This window comes from Rhododendron vialii, chromosome 1a, assembly GCF_030253575.1.
Source record: "Rhododendron vialii isolate Sample 1 chromosome 1a, ASM3025357v1".
NCBI classification, from domain to species: Eukaryota; Viridiplantae; Streptophyta; class Magnoliopsida; order Ericales; family Ericaceae; genus Rhododendron; species Rhododendron vialii.
The window spans coordinates 11,160,696-11,186,337 of NC_080557.1; the positions used below are offsets into that span (position 1 = coordinate 11,160,696).

At 38.6% G+C, this 25,642-nt stretch overlaps 1 protein-coding gene and 1 pseudogene across 3 annotated transcripts; both read right to left on the reverse strand.

Moving 5' to 3' along the window:
* Positions 1-283: 283 nt before the first annotated feature.
* LOC131301352 (receptor-like protein 32) lies at positions 284-4,364 on the reverse strand. Of its 3 annotated transcripts, none has more exons than XM_058327581.1 (3): positions 3,899-4,364; positions 1,086-3,448; positions 284-505 (listed from the first exon to the last, which is right to left on the reverse strand). In XM_058327581.1, exons 1-2 carry the CDS (start codon positions 4,315-4,317, stop codon positions 1,099-1,101), a joined length of 2,769 nt encoding a protein of 922 aa, XP_058183564.1. In that variant the 5' UTR covers positions 4,318-4,364; the 3' UTR covers positions 284-505; positions 1,086-1,098. The 3 variants fall into 3 exon arrangements, with proteins under 3 accessions (XP_058183564.1, XP_058183574.1, XP_058183555.1); XM_058327591.1 differs by lacking the exon at positions 284-505 and adding an exon at positions 582-715; XM_058327572.1 differs by lacking the exon at positions 284-505 and having other exon boundaries at positions 961-3,448.
* A 7,783-nt stretch (positions 4,365-12,147) lies between these two features.
* Positions 12,148-13,011, reverse strand: LOC131328082 (uncharacterized; annotated as a pseudogene).
* Positions 13,012-25,642: the final 12,631 nt, after the last annotated feature.

Consider the following 25,642-nt stretch of genomic DNA (forward strand, 5'->3'; position numbering starts at 1 on the left):
TCTATTGAATTTATGCATCTACAAGTATCAAATTGATCTTCAAAACATTATTTTACAAAATTAATGAACGGCTCGGATCATCCGTGCAAAACCTGGACTGAACCCTGCATGACGGTCGATGCCTATAGCATTTTTTGGGTGGAGCCGGAAGATGGCATGCAAGGTCACCTGAACCGTTGACGCAATTTTTCTGTAGGATTACTGAAAATTCTACTGGCGATATTTCATTCATCATTCTCCAATGTTGAAATTTGTTAAGATTCAAATTTGTTCAGGTCCTAAATTACATGTACAATTTATTTTTTTTCAACAAAAATTACAGAGACACAATCCCAGTTGAACTACAACTGTGGGCCAGAACAGGGTACAGTAAACACAAACTCACTAGAGTTGGCCATAACCCAAGGAGAAAAGGCCTTTCCAACTTCTAACTGAATTTCTAACACAGTGTGCCCGGCGAGAGACATTATTGAAGTACTGGTTGTAGCCATCCCACTTATTGTTCCTGAAAATTTTTAGAAAAAGAAAAAACGTTAAACAGTACCATTAAACACCATTAGAGAATCAGTACTTTCAACTTTGTCTCTCCATTGTTGGTTTGGACTGGTTCGTTTGGTCACATATATATCTCAATTCTGCCAAAAATATGTGAAACAAATCCATACCCTTAACACCAAGAACTTCCAACTTATTAAGCATCGAGTCATCCAATAATCTAGCAAGAAACAGAAAAAAGATGGTCTCATGAACTGCTAGGAAAAAGAGTACCACCAACCAATTATATTGTCAAATTGATTATAGCATGCATGAACAAAGAAAAAGAGTACCACCAACCAACTATATTTCCTATCAACGTAAAATATGTCGCTTTTTGTATTACCAAATGTTCGGATATGATTAACGAAAACTCATTTGTTTGTCGTGAACCTGTTACTTATCATGTAACTAGCACGTTAACGATTTGAACCCAACTAATATATTGAAATAACAATAACTTAGCAACGAGATTACAAACAAACATTTAAAAAGCAATATATGTACGTTGCAGTCTAGTAAAACAATCATCATAACATCAAAGCACTTACCAGAAAACAGCATCTAATTTCGATGACTTCTTCTCCAACCAATCTGGCTTACTCTTACCACCTTCCGGCGTGGTTTCTCGCCTCCAACTATTCTCGTAAACCATCTAGGTCTTCCAGTCAAGAACATAACAAATCCCATGGTCACTCCTATTACCAATCCGCATCCATACCCCATCAGCACGATCCTCCAAGTAAATCCACTCGCAAAGTCGTTGTCATCATCATCATATGGGGATATCGGCTGTGGTGGTGCCTCATTATCTCCACATTTCTTTGACAATGGTAATCCGCATAATCCCGAATTTCCAATGTAAGAATCATTCTGAAACGTATCAAACTGGTTTCCGTGAGGTATGGGACCAACTAGATGGTTCTTCGAAAAGTTTAAGACTGCAAGAAATGTCAGACTCGTTAGCTCCCTTGGAATCTTCCCAGTGAGTTGGTTTGAAGAGAGGTCTAATGACTCCAATATTGTAATGTTTCGTAACAATGATGGAAGACAACCGGAAAGAGTATTATGAGATAGATTCAGCAACCGAAGTCCTTGTAGCTTTCCAATGTCACTTGGAATCTCTCCTCTGAAATTGTTGTACGACAAGTCAATTGTTGTGAAGACGGTGAGGATATACTCCAGTTCAATTACAACCCCCTTCTGAACCAACTCTACAGAATCTCGATAATTGAAATCTCCCATGTATTCCAACGACATTTTCGATTTATTCACATTCATCATGGCTTTGAAATTGAGGAAATATCGTTCCGGTAGAAGCCCAGTAAAGTTATTTTGAGAAATGTCGAAAATTCGAAGCTTAGGGAAAGGAGCTTTAGTTCCAAAACTGCCTATAGGACCATGAAATCTGTTTGATTTCAAGACAAGAACTTGCAACTCTGGAAGAGACTCCAGCCAGTGAGGGAATGCACCATATAGATTGTTGTTCCCAAGATCTAGAACTTCCATTCTTTTACAATTGGCCAAAGATCGCAGCACTAGTCCTTCCAAATGATTTCCATTTAAATTGAGACTCCTCAAATGTTCACTTCCATTTGCAAATGTTGTCGGGATAGCCCCATGGAAGCCATTCGACCGTAGATCTAACACCTTGAGATAATTGCTGACATTTCCCAAACAGTCCGGAATAACACCATTTAAGTTGTTAGTCGACAAAACAAGAATCTCTAGGGAACTCAAATTGCAAATTGATGAAGGGATTTCCCCGGTTAGGTTATTATGGGAGATTAGGAAGCGGCGGATTAATGATGATGACGGAACTCGGAGTGGTCCTTGAAGATAGTTAAAGGAAAGATCCACCGAAGAAAGATTGGGCCAGGTAGCGTTCCCCTCTACCCACTTCGGAATCTCTCCATGAATTTTGTTGTTGGATAGATCTAGGTCTTCGAGGTTCTCTACACTTTTTAAGAATTCCGCCGGGAACTCGGTTATATTGCAAGAGGACAAAAAAACCGCAAAAAGATTGGGCAAGGTAGCATTGGCATTACTACCATTACCAATGCTCAAAGCTGAGATATTATTTTCCGAAAGAGAAAGCATTTGAAGGTTTGAGCTGAATTTCTGTAGCTCCACGACACCACTCAGATTATTCGATGAAAGGTAGAGCTGACGCAAGTTCACAAGACCTAAGATTGACTGCGGAATGGGACCATGCAATTTATTGTTGCTCAAGTAAATCCACTCCAACTGTGAATCACTTCGGAATTCAGGAATTTGTCCAGTCAACTGGTTATCTCCAAGGTGTAACCTTAGCAATGAGGGAATGGTAAATAACCACGACGGTAGTGTTCCATTGAGGGAGCAATTGGATAAGCGGAGGAGGTGTAGGTTTCGAAATCCACTTATGTTGTAATTAGGAATAGGCCCCGTAAGTGGATTATCCGAAATGTCTAAAATAAAAAGTTGTGTTAGGTTGGCCACCCAACGTGGAAATGGGCCGCTGAAATTATTAACGTTGAGCATTAAATACTTCAACTTTATAAGCTTAGAAAAGAACTCGGGAATCGTACCGTCGAGATTGTTGTACGTAACACTGAAATCGGTGAGTTGCTCAAGATTTGAAAGAGTAGACGGGACCTGACCGTTCAAATTGTTTTGCGATAAACGTAATACAGTAATCCTCGTGAGGTTTCCAAGCGACTCGGGAAGAGGCCCAGAGAGTTCGTTGCCAGAGAGATCCAGGTACTTTAAAAACACAGGATAGCCAATTGACTGCAGGATGGGACCATGTAGTTTATTGTAGCCCAAGTCAAGGGACTCCAACTTTATAAGCTTAGAAAAGAACTCGGGAATTGTACCGTCGAGATTGTTGCTAGCAATGTTGAATTCGGTGAGTTGCTCAAGATTGGAGAGAGTGGACGGGACCTGGCCGTTCAAATCATTTTCCGATAAACTTAGTAGAGTAATTCTCGTGAGGTTTCCAAGCGACTCGGGTAGAGGCCCGGACAATTCGTTGAAAGAGAGATCCAAGTAATTTAAAAACCCAAGATAGCCAATTGAATCTGGTAGTTTTCCGTTGAGTCCGGTTCCAGAAAGGTCGAGAGTTGCTAAAGAAGACAAATTCAGCAAGGAATTGGGTAGACCCGAAGAAATGTCTACTCCGGTAAGCTTTAGGTTTTCTAGTCGGGTCAGGTTCATGAGCAGGATTTTGAAATTGTGCGGTTGAATTAGCATATCACCATGGTAAGAAGTGAGATCGAGTGAAACGAGTTTGGATAGGTGGGCGATTTCCGATGGGATTGAGCCTGAGAGATAGGAAAAGGATAGGTTGAGATGGGATAAGCTCGTGAAGCGGTTAAAAGAGGGTGGAAAGGGGGAGAAGTTGAAGTGATTGAAGGCAAGATTGAGTTGCTGGAGGTGTGAGAGTTGGAAAAGAGTGGTATTCGGATGGATGGTGCCATAGAGTTGGCTACAACTGAGGTCGAGCCCGGTCACGTGACCAGTGGACACATCGCACGTGACCCCATTCCACAAGCAACAATCGGAATCAATAGTCTCGTTCCAAGACAGTGTCTTCGGGTATGAAGGAGAACCATATCTATCACACCAGAAAGAAGCAGAAGTGTTTACGGTAAACATTTGCTTAAATTGCAGCAGTGAAGATCTCTCATCGAGAGAACATGAATGATTCGACGAAGGAGATGAAGAGAGAGCGGATGAAAAAGCAGATTGATACTGGGAGAAAAGGAAGAGAAAATGGAAGAGCCATATCAACCTCTCCATTTGGTTTTTGGTTATGGAATTGTTAGATTGAAGTCATCGATCGCTTTATATAATGACGTACTTCTGAATAAGTGTTTTCCTTTTTCAAAAACAATAAAAAAAAAAAACCTTGAAATTGGTTTTTCAAAGTTGACTTAACTTAAAAGACTTGAAATTACTCTTCCGCACCACTCATTTGAAGGGAGCTGCTGAGAAGGCAAATTTCCGTCTGGAAAAAAAAAAAAACTATCTTTATGGATATATTGTCTACGTTCTACCGTAATGACGTATATGTTATACTATTAATTTATTTATTAAAGGCTCAAAATGATGTTTGGAATACATTTTAATGTTAAAAGTATATGTTACTTTGTGTATATATATATATATATACAGTCATTTTCAAATGAGGAGGTCCTTATTTTAGTTAAAATAAGGACCTCTTCATTTCTCCCATTTTCCGTTCGAATTTCAATGATCCGAGCCGCTCAATGTGTTCAGAATGTGATTTTAAGAGTACCCGCAAGGAATTAGCAAAAAAAATGACCGGGAAGGGCTTCATCCGAGCAGTTTTTATTTGAACCGTTTGATAAAATATAAACAAAAACTGCTCGGATGAAGCCTTTTCGATCATTTTTTTTGTTGATTTCTCGTGGGTATCTTTAAAATCACGTTCTAAACACATTGAGCGGCTTGGATCATCGAAATTCTATCAGGAAGGGAGGTCCTTATTTTATTAAGTTAATGTGGTTCTTAGGAGAAAGGAACTCTAATATATATATATATCGGGACGGTTCAAGGGACATCCAAAAAAATACTTAAAAAAATACCCCAAATCTCAAACTCATAGTTCCCGATCAAATTTTTATGATCCGAACCGTTCAATGTGTGCAGAATGTGATTTTAAGGGTGTCCGTGAGAAATTAACAAAAAAAATAATCGGAAAAGGCTTGATTTGAGCAGTTTTATTTGAACCGTTCAATAAAAAACTGTTCAAAACTGTTCGGATCAAGCCCTTCCCGGTCATCTTTTTTGTTGATTCTCACGGGTACCCTTAAAATCACGTTCTGATTACATTGAGCGGCTCGAATCATCAAAATTTGATCGGAAACTATGAGGTGTTTTTTTAGGTGTTTTTTTGGGTGTCCCCGGAACCGCCCCGTATGTATGTATGGATATATATATATATATATACACACACACATAGCAATCTTTAAGTAAGGACCTTAAAATAAGGACCTTATATGCGGACCTCCCCATTTCTCCCCTTTCCCGATCGGATTTCGATGATCCGAGCCGTTCAATGTGATCAGAACGTGATTTTAAGAGTACCCTATGAGAAATCGTCAAAAAAAAAAAGACCGGAAATGGCTTGATTTGAGCAGTTTTTTTTAAAACCGTTCAATAAAAAACTGTTTGAAATTATTCGGATAAAACCCTTTCCGGTCATTTTTTTTTGACGATTTCTTGTGTGGACTTTTAAAATCATGTTCTGATCACATTAAGCAGCTCAGATTATCGAAATCCGATCGGATCTATGAGGTCCTTATAAGGAGGGAACTCATATAGACACACATACACACACACACACACACTCAGGATCCTATGAGGGATCCCTTACGGCCTTACCGTAAGGGACTCCCCTTTCCCGATCAAATTGCGACGATCCAAGCCGCTCAATATGTTTAGAACGTCATTTTAAAGGTACCCTTTATAAATCACCCAAAAAAATGACTAGAAATGGCTTGATCCGAACAGTTTTGCATAAAATGTATTTATAGTGTTTTTATGAAAAACTGCTCGGATCAAGCCCTTTCTGATCATTTTTTGGGCGATTTCTCGTGTGTACCCTTAAAATCACGTTCTAAACATATTGAGCGGCTTGGATCGTCGCAATTTGATCGGGAAAGGGGAGTCCCTTACGGTAAGGCCGTAAGGGATCCCTCATAGGATCATGACTGTCTATGAGTTAGGTTCCGGTGAGGGATCCCTCATTTTATTAAAATGCGGGACTCCCCTTTTCGATTGAATTTCGATGATCCGAGCCGCTCAAAGTGATCAGAACGTGATTTTAAGGGTCCCCGCGAGAAATCAGCAAAAAAAATTACCGAAAAGAGCTTCATCTGAGCAGTTTTCATTGAACGGTTCAAAAAAAACTGCTTGGATGACGCCCTTCCCGGTTATTTTTTTTGTTGATTTCTCACGGGTACCCTTAAAATTACGTTCTGCACACATTGAACGGTTCGGATTTTTAAAATTTGATCGAGAAATGAAAGTCTCTCATTTTAACAAAATGAGGGATCCCTCACTTGAAAATTCCTCTATATATATATATATATATATTTGAAATATATACTGAAAAGTGTGTGTACCTAACACTCCGCTAACTCCTGTTGATGTATAGAATATTGGCAATTGGTCGAAGCTTGCACTGACCTAGGTTCGAAACGCAGCAAGACCAAGAAACTAGGATTTTTTTCTCATATGAAAATGTCTATTATGATGAAAAAATTCGTCACTGATTCCATATGTTGGCGACGTAATTTTTTTTCAGTACTGATGGATCACCTTTGGAGATGAATTTTGTCGTCGCTTCGTCGCCAAAAGTAATAATTGGTGACAAAAAATTCATTGTCAAAAAACATTAATAGCTGATGGAAAAAATTTTGTCACCAATTATTCATTTTTTGCGACGAAATATTTAGTATTCAAAAGGCACTATTGGTGACGGAAAATAAATTTTGTCACAAGGTGAGGATCCTTGACAACCTTTAGTCGACAAATAATTTTTCTTCGCTCATATTATTTGTGACGAAAAAACATGTTTCTTAATAATAATATTAATAAAATAATAATACTTTGCTCTTTATAATGAAGTACTCTAGCATTAACCCTCATTGACTCAGACTTTCAAGTCAATTCAATATGTGGAAAATTCTTGGCCACAGAAAAAGATATTTTCATCACTTCCATTAGGGACCAGCTCCCCTCCACATTACATTCCTCCGTATTCCTCCCAACTCTCAATTTTTGACCCATATCTTGAGCCCAAAACTATAATCTGAACTATTCATCTAGTAGAACACACAAAATATATGAGTTTACAAAATGAGTGTGATTTGATGTTCATAGACGCACAAACACATGGAAACTAAGTTGTCATGCAAAATGAATGCTCAATATATTCTAAAATTTAATCTTACATTTTACAAGATTAACGGTTCGGATCATAATTTTGATCTTGAATCAATTACCTATGGTATGCCACATGTGTTTTGATTGGTAATATACTGCATACCCATAACTATTATATTGATAAACTAGGAAACAAAATGACATCTAGTTTGTTATTATTAGTGTGGAATATTGCTCCAAAAGCACTCAATATATAATGCCTAGTTTAGGGTCTTTCCCAACAGTACATCCAAAGTATGGTGGTTGTCCATGTCATGTTTGGTTCTTTTCCGGAGGGGTACGTCTAATTGATTGTCCATGTCTATTACTAGCAAATTTATGACTAATAAATAATATACTTTCGGCAAAAAAGATTTCAAATTTTATCTACAAATTAAAAGAGGGAAATGATATTGGCACTCCAAAAATTGATGCAGGCACTCCAAAATCAGTGTAACTCCAAAGTCACTTTCCTTTGTTTTTTGGAGTGTCTGCATCAATTTTTGGAGTGCCAATATCATTTCCCTTAAAAGAACTTCGTATTATCTACTAACGTGCGGAAAAAAGTTCCAATTTAGTTTCTTACCAAATTTAATGCATCACATAGCAATGTGTTTTGCGGAACAGACAAATATAAATTGTACCCCCTCCATCTAATATTGCTTGTTGGATAACTGTTCTTTTTATTGACAATTAGGTATTCGAGTCAACTTTCGCCCACCAAGTATTTGGAGAACATATTTTTTTAAGGAAACAAACAATTAAATACAACAAAATAATTCTCATAATAATCAATATTGTAAAAAATGTTACACCATTTCATTGAGGAAAATGGATTGTGAAACTATATATTCTAAGAAAATTAAGGCCACAAATTAGTCTGACAAGAAAGAGGTATATTTTTTTCCCCTCATGCATGGAAAGAGAGAAATGCATACCGTGTTGTTTGGGGTGGACTTAGTCTTTACAATTGAATTTCTATATCATGCATTTAAATTCTAAGATAAGAAAATAGAAACCACAAATTAGTCCGGCAAGAAAGAGATATTTTTTTCCCTCATGGAAAGAGAGAGATGCTAACCGTGTTGTTTGGGGTGGACTGTGGACCCTGTATAAATCCTTCACATGTATATGTTTTTGGACGTCTCTGTTTTGTGAATTTCACCTTTTGGCTTTGTTAGAGATTGGATTCAAGCAGGCAACTGTGAACGACCAGAATTGACCCGAGAGTCAAGCAATGAATTATTGAATTAGGTTGTTGTGAGTTGACCTAGGTCATTTCTGAGCAGCAGCACAAATGGGCCCTCTTCTGGATCTAAAAAAGTGAGTCAAGTCGTTCATTTTGTTTGTTTTGTTGCGCAAGTGTGTAAAATCACACTAATTAGACATAGATATAGGCATGAACGAACCATGTTTGTCTTCATAATTTTTTAAAGACTATTATGCATTTGAGACAAAACTTCGATCAAGATAATCAATCATGTGTCGTTCGTGTCCCTACCCTATCTCGGATCAGAGTGATTTTTGGCACGGCTATTATGAATTCGAGATGGGGCTCATGTATGCATCGTACAGCAGGTCCCCAGTTAAATTTTAAGTAGCTTGATTTTTTTTCAACTTTGCGATTGACACGGATAAAACATACACAAATCGTGCACTTATCTCAATGTGGGGCCCACTACGGGTTCTACAAAAACTATCTGATCCGTCCATTAAATCTAAAATATTTTTTCAAGAGGCCTTATGAAAAATCAGATCAATCCGATATCTATAAATACTCAATTTAATCATCTAATTTTTCATTTAAGTTGGGAACTGAATAAAAAATTAGATGATTAAAAATCGGGTACTTTTAGATATCAGATTGAGCTAATTTTTTGCGGGAGCTCCTGAAAAAATGTTTTAAATTTAATGTACGGATCAGATCATTTTTGTAGGACCTATAATAAGCCCCACATTGAAATCAGTGCATGTTTACAGACTTTTCGATTTTTTTGGACCCTAAAGTTGAACTACCATTGGGCCAGGGGACGACACAAAAGAAAAAAAAAAACAACTCGCTAGAGTTGTCCCTAACCCAAGGAGAAAAGGCCTGAAACCTCTATAGATATATTGGCCCAGCTGAATTGTCCTTGCAGGACCATGAAAAGAGATGACGTGTACCTGAAAGGTCACACAACACTCCCTTGATGACTACTGCCACAGATCTCCAACATAGCTTCACCCCATATATTTCAAGTCCATTTTACATTGATACCCAGTCCTCATGGCTTTGAAATTCCTAGAATATCTTGCGAGCAAAATCCCAAGCATACTCATTGAAAGAGGTGTCTATGATTTGATGTTTAGGGAAACAAACTTTAGTCATCCAAGGGCATATAGGGCGATGGAAAAGGTTGTAATGCAGAATAAGTGCCTGTAGTTCTGGATGAGATTCCAGCCAAAAAAAATGGGTAGTAATGCTATTAGTGATCAAACTCACCCTTTATAGACGTTGTATTGTAAATTGAACCGGTAATGAAATATATAGTTTTATGTTTTAGGTTGAGTTGTAACGAGGTACTGGACTGTCCCGTAGACTTGTAAAGTGATGTATTGCAATAAAACAAGGCTTACCGATAAATGTACTATTCGCATTCATGGTAAATTCCGTGAAATATTTCTTTTGGAGTATTATGTTTGTCAAGTGATGCTAGAATAGTAATCAGTTGAGGAGATGATGGTGGTTTCTAGCACTACCGGGAAAAGAAATCCGCCTAAATGAAAATGAGGATCACGACTAGTGGATTTTTTTCTTACGTTTGAAGGGTCCTTTAGCTTATATGAACCTTTCAATATATCTATCTGAATTTCTCACACTTTTTTTTTAAAAAAAAAGAGTGAAATCAGCCACTCTGTTAGATTTTTTTTTAAGGGATACATGGTTTGGTCTTTATTTTCCTTTTTGAAACCAGAAGCAAAAGTATTTGCATTAAGACAAGAATTTACATGCTAATTGGGACAAAGATATGGGGTTCTTTCTTCTTCTTTTTCAGACGATATACATCGGTGGTGTTAGTATGTTAGTCAACCCCAAACCTGCTCCTTATATGACTCAAACCTTGGTCACCACCGGGAATTAGAAGTCATATGGGGACTGTTAAGCCTGAGCGTAGGTTGAGGTTTCAAGTCGAACATGGTGAAAGCATGAAATCTGTTTCTTTAAAATTGTGTTTGATCTTAGATTAACGAAAGGGATCTTGATAGCGGTTGCCATTAACTTTTATTTTCCTTCTAGAAACTGATGCATGAAAGTATATCGAAAAAGAAGAACGCACAACAAGGACAATCACGAACACGTATGAACTAGAAGAACTCCCTCTACGAACACACAAATATGTAAAACTTTTCAAATTTTCATTAATCAATCATAAACAACTCCTTAGCCCTAAGACTTACAACCTTATTTATACTAATAGAATTCCTAAACCTAGCTTTCTTAAAATCTAAAAACGAAAATAAACATAAGGAAATAAAATCAACCCTAATTTTTCTTGACCAAGAAACATATTCAAAATAGGAAAACTAGATCAAATCAAACTAGAAAAACTAAATATTTATAAATTATCTTGACTAAAATAAAACATTCCTACTAAAATGCTAAACTCAAAATAATAAATTAAGATTCCTATATTTCTAGAATAATCAAAATATAAACTCAAAATAAAAAATAAAAATTCCTATATCTCTAGAATAATCAAAATATCGGCCTCCATTAGAAACACATTCTCAAATGCAAGATTCTGACCAGCCTCTTTGAATGTTAATAGAGGTATTGCCCAACTAAACACAATACGTCAGCTTGCCTAATGTGAATTTGATACAAAAGTTCAAGATAATCAATCATGTGTCATTTGTGTCTCTATCCTATCTCGGATAGCTCATTTATGCATCACAATAGGTCCCCTGTTAGAATTTAAGTAGCTTTTTTTTTTTTTTTGGACATAGGGAACATCATTTTCACAATTTAGATTATTCAAAATGAACAAATGGTTGTTAGATTTCTTAGAGAGTTCCAACTTAAAATCAATCGGCAATAAGTGAAATAGCTTCTAAATTTTATTAACCAAGCTTGGGCGGCTTAGATGAACGATATGGGATAAAGTCTAACACTCCCCTCGCGTGTAGCCCGAATGCTTATGGAGGTACGAACTGAGGAGACCATGAGATTTGACTCTGGCACTAGAGACTCGACCACGTATAGTGAGGCCATCCAAAACCTAACTCTAATACCATAATAGATTTCTTGAACAATTTCAACCTAAAACCAATTGACAATAGGAATAGATTTTTAATTTTTTCTCTCAATTGCGGACACCAAACATCGGATTCACCGACCCCACAAGATTACATATCCTATTACGTCTCCAAATCCTACATACAAATGAACCCTAGAAGATAGGGACTTTGGATTGATGCTGTGCAATGAAGTGCACAATATCGTGTTGTGCACTTCCGAGCCGTCGCATTGTGTATCCGACGGCTTGGATCTCATCTCAGTAACCAACGATCAAGAGCCATTCATTGCCGAGATGAAATCCGAGCACAGCACGGTGCTGCACAACCACTGCACAGCACCATTTCCCAATTGAAAGATAGTACATAAATAGATCACTATCAGGTCCAAAAATATATACTTCAGAGGAGCCTAGGTAAGCCTGTATTAGCTACAACATGAGGCTTATCAGCATCACCATTGGCTGATTTTACCGAGTCCAAGTTTCCCATATCAATCTTTGCCTTCTTCGCTTGTGGCTTGACTTTGATAATCATACCCGAAGGGCGAGCCCGCGGATTCGTCCACCTAATTTTCGTGGACCTCAGGAACAGGGAGTGTTTCCGTAGCCTCATGTACAACTGCAGACTGTGCTGCAAGTACTGCTGCTTGGAAACTCAGCAGTTGCTGGGCTTCTTCATCCGCCATTCGCTTTTCGTATTCTCTCTTGGACGTCTCTAGCTTTTCAAGAAACTCTGTCTCGTTTGCATCCAAAGCTTTCGGTTTGAACCGCTCATTGAATTCAGCGTCTCGTCTATCCTTGTTCTCCTTTAAGATTGGGGGCGACTATTCGCAGCTCCGTATTTTCTTCCTTAGCCTACTATATTTCGGTAAATAGTTGTTGAAAATCATACATAATATTTCGGTAAATAGCTAACAAAATTATATTTTGGTAACTATATGTCGATAATATGTTCAACCTTTGGTAAACAACTGCCGAACATACATTTTCGGTAAATAGTTGTTGAAAAAAATATTATATTTTGGTAATTGAATGCTGAAAATGTATCTCAATTTCGGTAACTAACTATCGAGTATAATTAAAATTTTTTAACGGGGTAAGGGAGAAAATACAGGGCTGCAAATAGTCGCCCCCTTAAGATCTCGTAGAGGGACCTATCTCTCTGAGCAGTACCATCATCAACTTGGGCATCCCGACTTCTCCTGGCTTCGGCCAACTGTTCCACGGAAACAAAATTCATCGGCCTCGTTGAGGGAGGAGCCATATCAACGCCATCATCAGCCATCTCCAATTCTAAACGCTGTGGTGGTAGGAGTAATATTTTGCACACCCACAGAAAGAAGCTACCCGCCCAACTCTTTTGCCGGGAAAACAGATACTTACTAGGCTACTACAAAAAACGCATCAGTCTCAGATCCACTAACACGCCAATTTTTTAATTTTTAACACAAAATTCCACAGGGCCTAGATACCAATCTTTAACACAGTTAATATTCTTAGACGAAACTTTACCAGTTAATTGATGCCAATTGAAGTATCAATTTATTTGAAAGAAATAGTTGGTTGCGTTAAATATGCCTAATCATTCCAGATACAAGTCTATGGCCATGGGTGGAGCCGAACCCTTCTATGGGCACAGACCAAATTAGGGTGCACCATCCAAAGGTGCACCAACTGTCACACGGGCTCACTCCGGGTCTCGTATTGATAATCCGAACCGTTTAATAATTTTAAGTAATTTTTCGAATGGCCCCGCAAAAAATCAATGTAATACGATATGTGCGGTACTCAATCCAATCTTACAATTTTTCATTCAGATTGCAGGATTCTACATTAATCTCTTGTAATTTGAATGAAAAAATTGTAAGATTGGATCGAGCACCTACCGAATTGAGATGATTTTTTGCGAATCGGATTGAGCTGATTATTTGCGGGGCCACTCAAAGCACCACCTACCGAATTGAGATGATTTTTAGCGAATCGGATTGAGCTGATTAGAAAATTGGATCGAGCTCCTACACGTATCGGATTGAGCTAATTTTTCACGTATCGGATTGAGCTGATGCAGGGCCAATAAACAAAATTATTTTAAATAATTAAACAGTTTGGATCATCCATGCGAGACCTAGAGTGGGCCTCGTGTGATGGTCAATGCCTATAGCATTTTCCGGTGGAGCTAGAAGATGGCAACCAAAGTCACCTGAACCACAGACTCAATTTTCCTGTAGGATTATTGAAAATTCTATTGGCATTATTTCGTTTATCATTCTCCAACGTTTAAATTAATTAAGATTCAAATTTATTCAGATCCTACATTACATGTACTTTTTTTTTCAATAAAAATTACAGAGACACAATCCCAAAAGTTGAACTACAAATGGGCCAGAACAGGGTACAAAAAACAACTCACCAAAGTTGGCCCCTAAAACCCAGGAGAAAAGGCCTTTCCAACCTCCAGATTTATTGGCCCAAGTGAATTGTCCTTGCAGGGCCATGAAAAATTACGGCGCAGGACACTTTGGTGCCCAAATTACCAAGAAAGATAAGTCCATTTCCAAAATTTACCAGTCATTAACAGAAAGGGAAAATGACGATCAATGACGTGTTTTGATAATTAATACATGTCAAAAAAATGCTACGAACATTTGTTAATATTGAAAATGTCTTTGGCGGGTATTAATTATCAAAACACGTCCTGAGCCGTCCACATCCTTACCCGTCGTTAACAAAAAACCACGTCCTTACCAATCATTAAACAGGAATTCTAATCCTAGACCATCATTTTTCCAAAGAGATGACGTGTTAGGTCACACAATTGAGAGCACGCAGGATTTTGAGTTTGGGTGGGCGAACATCTATTCTAATATATAAAGGGAGAGCACCACTTTGGTGTCTCCCTTTTTTGTCATGCTTTTTCATTTCCAAAATTGTACACCCAATTGAATTCATTGGAGACTTAATTATAAGGGCATAATAGACAAAACCAACACCAATAACCACCAAATCCAATAACTACCCACCCCCACGTCAGTTTCCCTCCCACTTTCTCTCATTGTTTTACCACTGAGGCAAGAAGATGGTGAAGTGGGGTGTGCGTGAAGCTTTTCGGTGTCAACATTTTGGCCAAGAAAAAAGGAGAGGATTCCATGAGGAAGTGCAAGAGCATGGGGAATATTGTTGCACGTCAGGGAGAAATCGTCGCCACCGATGATGATGGGTATTCATCCGATGGCCCCGTTCATTCCAGGAGAGCCCATGAAAGGAAGAAGGGTAAGAAACCATCGATTTCATGTTTACGTTTTTCTGGGTTCTTTTTGTTTCTTCTGTATATGCATAGATGTCCACACTGCAGATCTAATCGTACGCCTGCCTAAAGATACTTACCCAATCTTCAGTTAACGTACACCCACCTACTCCTACTGAACTTCAATCTGGTTTACGGTACATACCTTTCTTCTCCTCTCAGAACTCATATCCGTATGTATATCTATTGCGTCTGCATGATCACGTGGTTTGGCACATAGCATCACTTTTTGTGTTCACAAGGGGGGCTGGACTGGAGGAGGAGTAAAATGGCGTGGTCAAAGAATATCTTTGAGTAATTAAAGTAATTTATTAGGGCTTCGTTGGGTTTTTTATTTTGTGGTGTGGATGCTGATTTTTTTTCGAAAATGATATAAGTACCACCGGGGGAGGGAAATCGTACCAACGGCTGCCGGCGGGCTGTTTTCGGCCATCGGACGGTCGATTCGAGCCGTCCAAAAATTCTTTAAAAAAATACCAATGGGGCCCCTTGCGGAAATTAACAGCATCTGAGGTGTGTAGGGTGTTTGATCCGAGCACCCATTTTCACGCCGGCAGCCGTCGGTACGATTTCCCTCCCCCAGTCGGTACATATAACACAACTCGATTTTTTTACCCTCACTAATGGTGGGATTTGCTCATTGAGTGTCGATTTGCAGGACGTGATTATCTGATAAATAATTTGATTATTGATCAGTGAATAACAATGAAGAGAGAATAACGGTGATTGTGTTATTTTTAATTATTTTTTTGTTTGGCGATTAGAATTGAAAGTGAATTCGTCTACTACTCAGGTACCACATGCGAAGCGTGTGTAAGTCCAAATTTAAGGCAATTTTTATCACATTTTTTGTCATAATCCGATTTGTACATGCATTGTGTGTGCTCCGTTCTCTAATTTTAATTTATACTAGAGGCTGGGGCACACGCGATGCGTGTGCAAGTCGGATTTTTGCAATATTTGTGAAAATTTGATCAAACAAAAAGTAGGAAGCATTTTTACAAAATGGTGGAAAAATCCGACTTGCACACGCGTCGCGTGTGCCCCGGCCTCTAGTTGACTTTAAACGACATCGTGATTAACCTATTCAATTACTAAGACATCGTGATCATCAATAATTCCAACTGAATATAACTTTGGGAATCCCTATCCATTTTGAATAAGTAAAAGTAGTACTACAAAAAAAAAAATGCTAAAAATAACATTATTGTTATCAGAACTCCTGGTTGGACGGGTATTGTATTGTCTAAAATGGTGTTGGTGGTCGAACTTATGTAACTTTCAAGTATTTGAGACAAAAACTGTTGTGATTGTAGAAAAAAATTGTACCATCAATAGGGTGATCATCCGGGCTCATCTGCATCTCTTAACTGAGAGTCTAAGGGACGGAGTCAGGATTTTATCCTAGCAGTGGCGAAATATGAATTGGAGAATGCTACCAAGCGGGGGTGCTTAGCAACGATACCGAGCGGCCAATCTGGTCGTTCATCTTGACACAAACGACTTGGATCTAATCCGTCCATTGCTCGGATTAAGATCCGAGCCATTGATTGCCGAGATAAATGACCGGACTAGCCGCTAGGCACCGCTGCCAAGCAGCCCCGCTCGGCAATATCCTCAGGTCCGTGAAATGTATACTAAAAAAATAAAAAGATACATTGCAATATGAATAGTCTATAGAAGAAATTAAAATAACGTAATAAAAATTATAGTAAATGATGTTTGTCATTTTGCACATAGAGTACGAAAAAGACTAATTTAGTTTTGGAATACTATTTTGGGTCTCCTTTCTTGAAATAGAGGATTTAAGACTAGTATATAGCAAAAAATAAAATAAAAAATTTAACGGTGGTGAGTCTCTATAAGTTGGAGATATAAAAAAATTTGCATATAATAATTACATTTTTAAAAATTCTTGCCGTGCGTGGCCGCCTCTACTAAACGCACTGGCTCCATCCTTTACAATTCCACTATTTGCACCTATATCATTCTTAATGAGGTTCCCATCCAATGGCCCAGTAACTTGGGCTGAAATTTTCATATGATTAGATTTATGGCGCCATAATTTTGTATTCAGGCCCATTATGTTAAATTCATGAAAAACCCAAGACTATGGAATACCCGTGTGTTAATGAGGTTAGGCCAATCACTGATTTAGGCCTCACTGCTCACTCTCAATGTGTATACAAGCCTTCTCAGCAAAGACTTCTGGCCGAGAGTAGTTCGTATGGTGTGGATGCAAGTGTAGAGGATTAAGTTTCTATTGTAACAGACTTAGTTAGTGGAATGTCGGTTTAGTAAAGTAGTTAGGGTAGTCGGTTTAGTAAAGCAGTTAAGGGTATTCTGTTGTGTTTTGTTGTTAGTGGTATAAGAGAATATCGATTCTCATCTGTATGATTCATTCAAGAATTCAATGAGAGATTTACGTTTTCTATCATGGTATCAGAGCCCGTGAGCTCCACCGAGCCCTAACGATCCTATCAATGGCGTCTTCCTCTTTTTCTTTTCCACTTCCTCCAACCCTAACTCTTCTTATCTCTAATCTCAGTTCGTTTGTCACTGTTAAACTTGATTCTACCAATTACCTCATCTGGCATCATCAATTTCAGAATATTCTGAGGGCAAATGGCTTTATTGGTTACATTGATGGTTCAATCTCACGCGCTCCATTGAAGATTACAGATGCTAATGGCAAGGAGGTGTCCAACGAAGCTTTTCAGTCCTGGTCTCTCCTTGATGGTCATCTCTTCAGTTGTATTACGGCAACTCTCAGTCCAGCAATTTACACATCTACACATCTGTTCTTCATCTCTCCACTAGTTATGAGGTATGGTCCTTCCTCTCGACGCGTTTCACTTCTCTTTCTCGCTCTCACATTCATCAGCTTAAGAACAAGTTAGGCAGTGTTTCAAAGAAATCGAAACCCATGGAGGAGTATCTTGAACAAATTAAGGCTATTGCCAATCAATTGGCTCTGGTTACTACTTCCGTAGATGATGATGATCTGATTCTTGCTGCTTTGAATGGTTTGCCGACTGACTATGATCCTCTTGCTACTACTATTAGGGCTCAATTAGGAACAATTACTATGGAACAGGTTTCCGCTTTGTTATGTTCAAAATCAATTCACATTGAATCTAAGGCTAAGAAGTCTTCTGGCGATCCTACTGTGGCCTTTGCTACTGCTAGAGGTGGTTTTTCTTCTACTAGAGGTGGTTTTTGTAACAATTTTAGAGGTTCCTTTTTTCCTCGTGGTGGAGGAGGTTCTGGTTTTCGTGGTGGTTTCTCTCCACGCAGACGTGGCTCTCTTGGTCATGGTTTTCAAGGAAGTGGTTTCAGACCAAATTTTCGATCCAATTCTTCTGCTGCTCCTATTGTGTGTCAAATTTGTGACAAGCCTGGGCATAGTGCCAGAGCTTGTTGGCTTCGTGAGAATGTCGCTTCATAGCCTCATTCAGTTTCTTCTCAACCTAGAGCTTTTGTTGCTTCAAGTTCTTGGAATGCAGGGCCTTTTTCTGACTCTTGGAACTCTGGCCTTAATTCTGGTGTTTTTGGACCATCTCATTGGTATCTTGACTCGGCTGCTACAAATCATATTACTATTGATCTTCAGAATCTTGAGGATTATCAACCTTATTGTGGTACTGATCAAGTGGTGATCGGTAATGGAGCTTCATTGCCTATTCAACACACTGGTAAGGGTATTCTTCCCACACCACATTACTCTTTTTGTTTGAACAAGGTTCTTCATATCCCTACCATGTCTACCAACTTGGTCTCTGTGAATCAGTTAACTAAAGACAACAAGTGTACGGTAACCTTTGATTCTGATTCCTTTGTGGTTCAGGACAAGGCTACGAGACAAGTTCTTCATTCGGGCACTAAAGTGAATGGTCTTTATCAGTTTCCTATTGGTTCTACATCATCTGCTAGTTTTTCACCTTCTTCAAAGGCTTTTCTTACCTCTGCAATTTCAGGTTTTACTGCTGTTTCTCCTGTCATATGGCATCAGTGCTTGGGTCATCCCTCTTTCATAAAGTTTCAACAGATTCTTCAGGGTTTGAATGTTATTTGTGACAAGTCTACTGCTCTAGATTGCACATCTTGTTGTGTGGCAAAAAGTCATAGACTCCCTTTCAAATTGTCCAATTCAACTGTGTCCAAGCCTCTTTCTCTTGTTCACAGCGATGTTTGGGGTCCATTTAATAAATCAACATCTACTTTCAGGTTCTATGTTCTGTTTATCAATGATTTTAGCAGATTTACTTGGCTTTATCCTTTACATGACAAAAGTGAGGTATTTTATAAGTTTGTAGAGTTTAAGACCTATGCAGAAAAACAGTTTTCAACCTCCCTTCAGATTTTTCGAACAGATGGGGGTACTGAGTATGTCAATCATAAGATGGATCAATTTTTGGTTTCCCAAGGAGTTGTGCACCAACAAACCTGTCCATTCACTTCTGCTCAGAATGGTATTGTAGAGAGAAAACATAGACATATCACTGATACTGCAATTGCTTTACTCTATCATTCTGGTGTGCCTCTTACATATTGGTTTGAAGCTATAGCTACAGCTACTTTTCTCATTAATCGTATGCCTAGTTCTGTTCTTCAAAATCTTAGTCCTTATGAAGTTTTGTTTCAAACTTCTCCTGACTATTCTTCATTTAAAGTGTTTGGCTGTCGATGTTTCCCTTGGCTTCGACCTTATACTTCTCATAAACTTCAACCCAAATCTACTCCTTGTGTTTTCTTGGGTTATCATCCCACTGTCAAAGGTTACAGGTGTTTAGATCCTCACTCTGGTAAGGTTTATCTATCCTGACATGTTGTGTTTCATGAACATATCTTTCCATATAAATCTTCTACATCTTCTTCTACTCCCGAGTCTCTTTCTCAGGTTTCCACTTTCTTTTGGCCTTCTTCTTCCACTGTATCCACTACATCTTCTGTAGACCCTTATTCTCTTTACACTACAACTTTTTCTCCGAATTTTTCTTCTTCTTCTGCCCCTTCTAGCTCTACTTCTTCAGCTATGTCCATTTCTGCTCCTGATACTGCTACTTCTGTCCCTCCTGGTCATATTCCTATTGGTTCTCTTTCCATTGCTTTACCCTTTTCTTCTTCTGCTCAACCATCTCTATCCTCTGTTCCTCCTAAACCTAAACCTCCACCTCATCCTACGCAAACCAGGTCTAAAACTGCTGTCATCTCTTCTACTCCTTCTTGTCTTACTGCTGTCACTTCCTCCTCTTCTATTACTGAGCCACTTACTGTAAAAGAAGCTCTTAGTCTTCCCAATGGTCTCAAGCAATGTTAGAAGAGTATCGTGCTCTTCAAACACAGAGTACTTGGTCCTTGGTTTCTCAGCCCAGTCATAAGAATGCTATTGGTTGTAAATGGGTTTTCAAGTTGAAATGAAATTCTGATGGGTCTATAGCCAGGTATAAAGCACGATTAGTAGCTAAAGGTTATTTACAAGAGGAAGGTATTGATTATTATGAGACCTTTAGCCCTGTTGCTAAACAACCAACTATTCGAATTCTACTCAGTTTGGCTCTTTCTTTTCATTGGCCTATTAAACTGCTCAACATTTCTAATGCCTTCCTCCATGGTACTCTTAAAGAGGAGGTTTATATGATTCAACTCCCTGGTTTTGTTGATCCCTCTCACCCTCACATGGTTTGTAAACTTCATAAAGCGCTCTATGGGCTTAAGCAAGCTCCTTGCGCTTGGTACTCTACTTTATCTTCTTTTCTTCTTTCCCATGGTTTCCTTACTAGTCATTGTGATTCCTCTTTTTCTTCACAAAACTTCTACTTCTATCTCATTGTTCTGGTCTACGTTGACGACATTGTACTTACTTGTAGTGATTCTGCTGCCATTGACATGCTTCTTCAGCAAATGCAACGTACTTTTTCCATGAAAGATCTTGGCTCTATTTCTTATTTTCTTGGTATATCAGTTCAGTCTCAGGAACATGGTTATTTCTTATCTCAGCGCAAATATGCTACTGAGATTCTCACCAAAGCTGGTATGTTAGAATTTAAACCTTGCGCTTCTCCTATTGCTCTTAAATCTGCTGGTTCTGCTTTTGATTCCCTTCCTTTTGGTAATCCTTCTTTGTATCGAAGTGTGGTTGGGGCTTTACGGTATTTAACTATTACTCGACCTGATTTGGCTTATGCTGTTAATCACGCGTGCCAGCACATGGCTTCTCCTACTGTTGCTCATTTTACTGCTGTCAAACGGCTACTTCGTTACGTCAAGGGTACTCTTGATCATGGTCTTACTTTTACATCTGATCCCTTCACTCTCCAAGCCTTTTCTGACTCTGATTAGGCTGGAGAGTCCGTTGATCGCCGCTCTACTTCAGGGTATTGTGTGTTTTTGGGCAATAATCTGATTTTTTGGTCCGTAAAGAAACAACCTACGGTTTCACGTTCCTCTACAAAGGCCGAATATAGGGCTCTTGCTCATGTTGTGGCAGAATTAAACTGGTAACAAATGTTGTTACGGGACTTTACTATTTCTGTTTCCTCTTTACCGGTTCTATGGTGTAATAATCTCAGTGCTTTGGCTCTTGCCACGAATCCTGTGTTTCACACTCGCTCCAAACACATTAAAATCGATTACCACTACATTCGAGAACAAGTGGCTGCTAAGAAGCTTGCACTTCGTCATGTCTCTTCTATGGATCAGGTTGCTGATGTGTTTACCAAACCTCTCCCAATCTCTCGCTTTCATTATCTTCGTGATAAGCTCTTGGTTCGTGCCTCACCCAATCGCTTGAGGGGGCATGTTAATGAGGTTAGGCCAATCACTAATTTACGTCTCACTGCTCACTGTCATTGTGTATACAAGCCTTCTCAGAAAAGACTTCTGGTCGAGAGTAGTTCGTATGGTGTGGATGCAAGTGTAGAGGATTAAGTTTCTATTGTAACAGACTTAGTGGAATGTCGGTTTAGTAAAGTAGTTAGGGTAGTCGGTTTAGTAAAGTAGTTAAGGGTATTCTGTTGTGTTCTGTTGTTAGTGATATAAGAGAATATCGATTCTCATCTGTATGATTCATTCAAGAATTCAATGAGAGATTTACGTTTTCTATCACCGTACTGCAAATAAATGGTACTAATTCTACTCGGCGGCTCCCCGCCGAGAGGGTGCAGAGCGACTGATCCGACCGTTCATCTCATCATGAACCACACAACTTTTTAGATTTATGATCTCTTTCAATTTCTTCAACGTACTCTGGTCCATATACGCTTCATCAGAGATTCAAGCCCGCCAAGTGGTATCTCTTTTAATTTCCTCAACTCTTGTCCTTATACATATATGTAGACGTAGGTTTATATGCTTTTAAATTTACAATGAGCGTTTTTTAGATTCACTAATAGTGTTTGATTGATTTAGATGATGCTTTGGAGACATATATGTATGTGTTTATATATCCATTACTAGTCGGATTGCACGTAAGTTGGCCCGGACCAAAAAAAAATCAAATTCGCTAGGTTCTTGTGTATGCTGGTCAATTCTATTGATCATCACTTGATTTTGTTGTTACAAAACATTGATTCTTGAGGATGATAGTTGGATATCCATAGAGATATATTTTGTATCTATAAATGTATGATATACATATCCCTACGCGATTATTTGTGTGGACTCAATTGTTGATGCAGCAAAACGTTACTGAAGATTGTGATGTTGTGATCGTGTGTATGTTGGTTAATTATACTGATCGTCACTTGATTTTGTAAATAATTAAAAGATTGATTCTTTAGGATGATAACGTTGGACATCAATAGAGAGATACATGTTTTTTTTTTATAGGCAACAAGATTTTATTAAAGCTCGACAAATGGTACATCGAGGCGACCAAACTCTATATTCAAGTGAGAAACTTGAGACATAGAGCAAGCCCAATAGAGAGATACATTTTTTTGGGTAAGGTAAAATTTTATATCAAAACAGGGGAGCTACCCCCGAACACAGCATACAGCCAAGAAAAAGAAAAAGGGCTAGGAACATGCTCCTGCCCTAACAACAAGAAGAAAACAACACCAACCAACTACTCACCCAAACAAAGCAAAGATAACACCAACAAAATACTTAGACCCGCCATCAAAAGGTGGAGAAAATAGCCTCAGAGATATTCCACATAGCGTACAGCCTTTGTGTAGACACCCCAATTTGAAAATCCCGGATATCTTTTTAAAGTCCCCGATGATGATAAACAATGCATGATTTAAACCTTTGGATTGATCTAAACCTTTTGGAGCGCTACCTTTCGAAAACCGTAGACAAGTGGCCGATAAGCTTCCCAATGAATTAAAACATGCCTTGAAAGCTTTAAACAATACTCTTTGTACTCAAAGGAGTGAGAAAATACCTTAGAACTTGGTATGAGAGTGCCAAGTAACACTTAAAATGAGTGAGTACGTGTTTTGGCCATCGTGGCACCAACGGTCTTCGGTTTAGTCTGCTTTCAGCCCATTTTTCAAAAATCAAACTTCCTTATTTTTATATTTGGAGTCCACCATGTTTTAGTACATTCAAAACCTTCTTTATCGATATATAATAAGCCTTAATCCGATTAGAAATGAGGGAGATACAAGGATTTTGCCTAAATGACTTCTTTTTTGACCACCTGAAGGTAAAATTGTCATATCTTTCGATGTACAAAATTATTTTTATCCAAACCACTTGGGTTAGAAAGTAGACTTAACGAGCTTAATTTCCAACGGTCCAAAGAACACCCAAAACTGAGTTCGGGAGTGTCCGAGGCGGCCTTGCGAAGTTCAGCCTGTTGAGCAGTCACCTGTACAGTACGGCGGTCAACTGTGCCGTACGGCGGTCAACTGTGCCGTACGGTGGATATATTTGTACCGTACGGTAGAGTTTTTAACCGCTTAAACTTAAGTCGGTTGGGATGTGTCGTACGGTGGAAGCCTAGTGCCGTACGGTAGAGTTTATGTGCCGTACAGTGGACACAATGTCTGTTAAAAATGCGTGCAGACCAAGTTTGCTTCATTTTCAAGCCATTTTCACTCTATAAATACCCTTGCCTATTCCCATTTCAAAGGACAAGCCATTTTTCACCTTCAAAACACAAAATCTCTTCAAAAGCCAAACCCAAAACTATTTCAAAACCACCTAAAATTCAAAGCCAAGCCTCACGTTTTTTCACTGCATTATATCGAAGCTCACCCCTGCTCACCCAAGTTCACACCAAAGGCCAGCATTTCAATCACAACTATCCAAAGAAAGATTTTCGCTCCAAGAGGTATAAATCTTTCGTCCACTACTTGTCTCTTCTTTTTTTTTTTTAATCTGAGGGGAAGCCACTAAGTTCAGAACTGGTTCCTCATACCAGTTTTGGACTTAAATGGTTTAAGCAATCGCAAGAAAATAAAGTCGACACCCCATATATCTCTATCGCATGGCACATATTACTGTCGTACGGCAGAAACTCTTACGGGGACAGATTCTGTTTTCCATCTCATCCTTTCTCCTTTTCATGACAATAGTAATATGCAATGCAGTTCTACTTTCTACTTAGAATAATATATGTCATGCTACAATGTTTTAGAACTTATGAAGCATGTTAGCTTCACATACATATATATTGTTTTAAACTGCTAAACACGAAGCCATGTGCCGTATGGCACTAACTTTCTGCCGTACGGTGGTGTTTCTCGTGAAACAGAATAGCAATAAGTTAGCTACATGTTATTTTATGCAATTAAAAGTTAGATTCAAACATGTCTGTTATTTGCTGCAACAACTAAACTGTTTATGTGCATATCTGTTTGTGTGGCCTAAAAAAAGTTAAGCAATAAAATGATTTTCAAATCCCACAAGTATTAGTAAAGATCGATTTTATCGGGTGAGATGGGTGCTTTTCCAAACAAAACTTTCCACTCTCGTAACCTGGCTCCCGAACCCAAAACTCTCTGTTTTCAATAGACCAAAACCTTTTTAAAAGAGCAAAAGAGTCACATTTTTCAAATAAATGGCTTCTTGGGGTTAATCCCTTTCAAAACCCGGGTGGCGACTCTCAAACGAACCAACTATTTTCCTCCTTTTTGTAAACTAAACATACAAAAAGAGAGATGGGAAATTTTTCCGGGCATATAGCCCACACTTTGGTTCTTGGCACTGCGTTTCACCTTCCTCCAAAGACTCAAACAACTCCTGATATCAGCCTTCACCACTGAGACAAGAGATAAAGCATCCCTCTAAGAGCCTTGAAAAACTCTCTTATTCCTCTCCAACCATATATGATAAAGAGAGGCAGCCAACACCATTTTATACAAAGACTGCTGCAAACCATTGCCAGTCATATGTTGACTAGCCCAACCAATCTCTTGATCCAAACTAATCAAGCCCCTCCTATAGCTACAGATTCTCAAAAGCTGCCCTACAATATAGGAAGAATAAGGACACATGAAAAAGAGATGCAAATGGCTTTCAAGAGATGCATTATAGAGAACACACGAAGTATTGGGCACCGTACCCCAATTCTGCAATCTATCCTTCGTAGCAAGCCTACCATGAACAGCCAGCCACTGAATAATTGCCCAATGAGAAA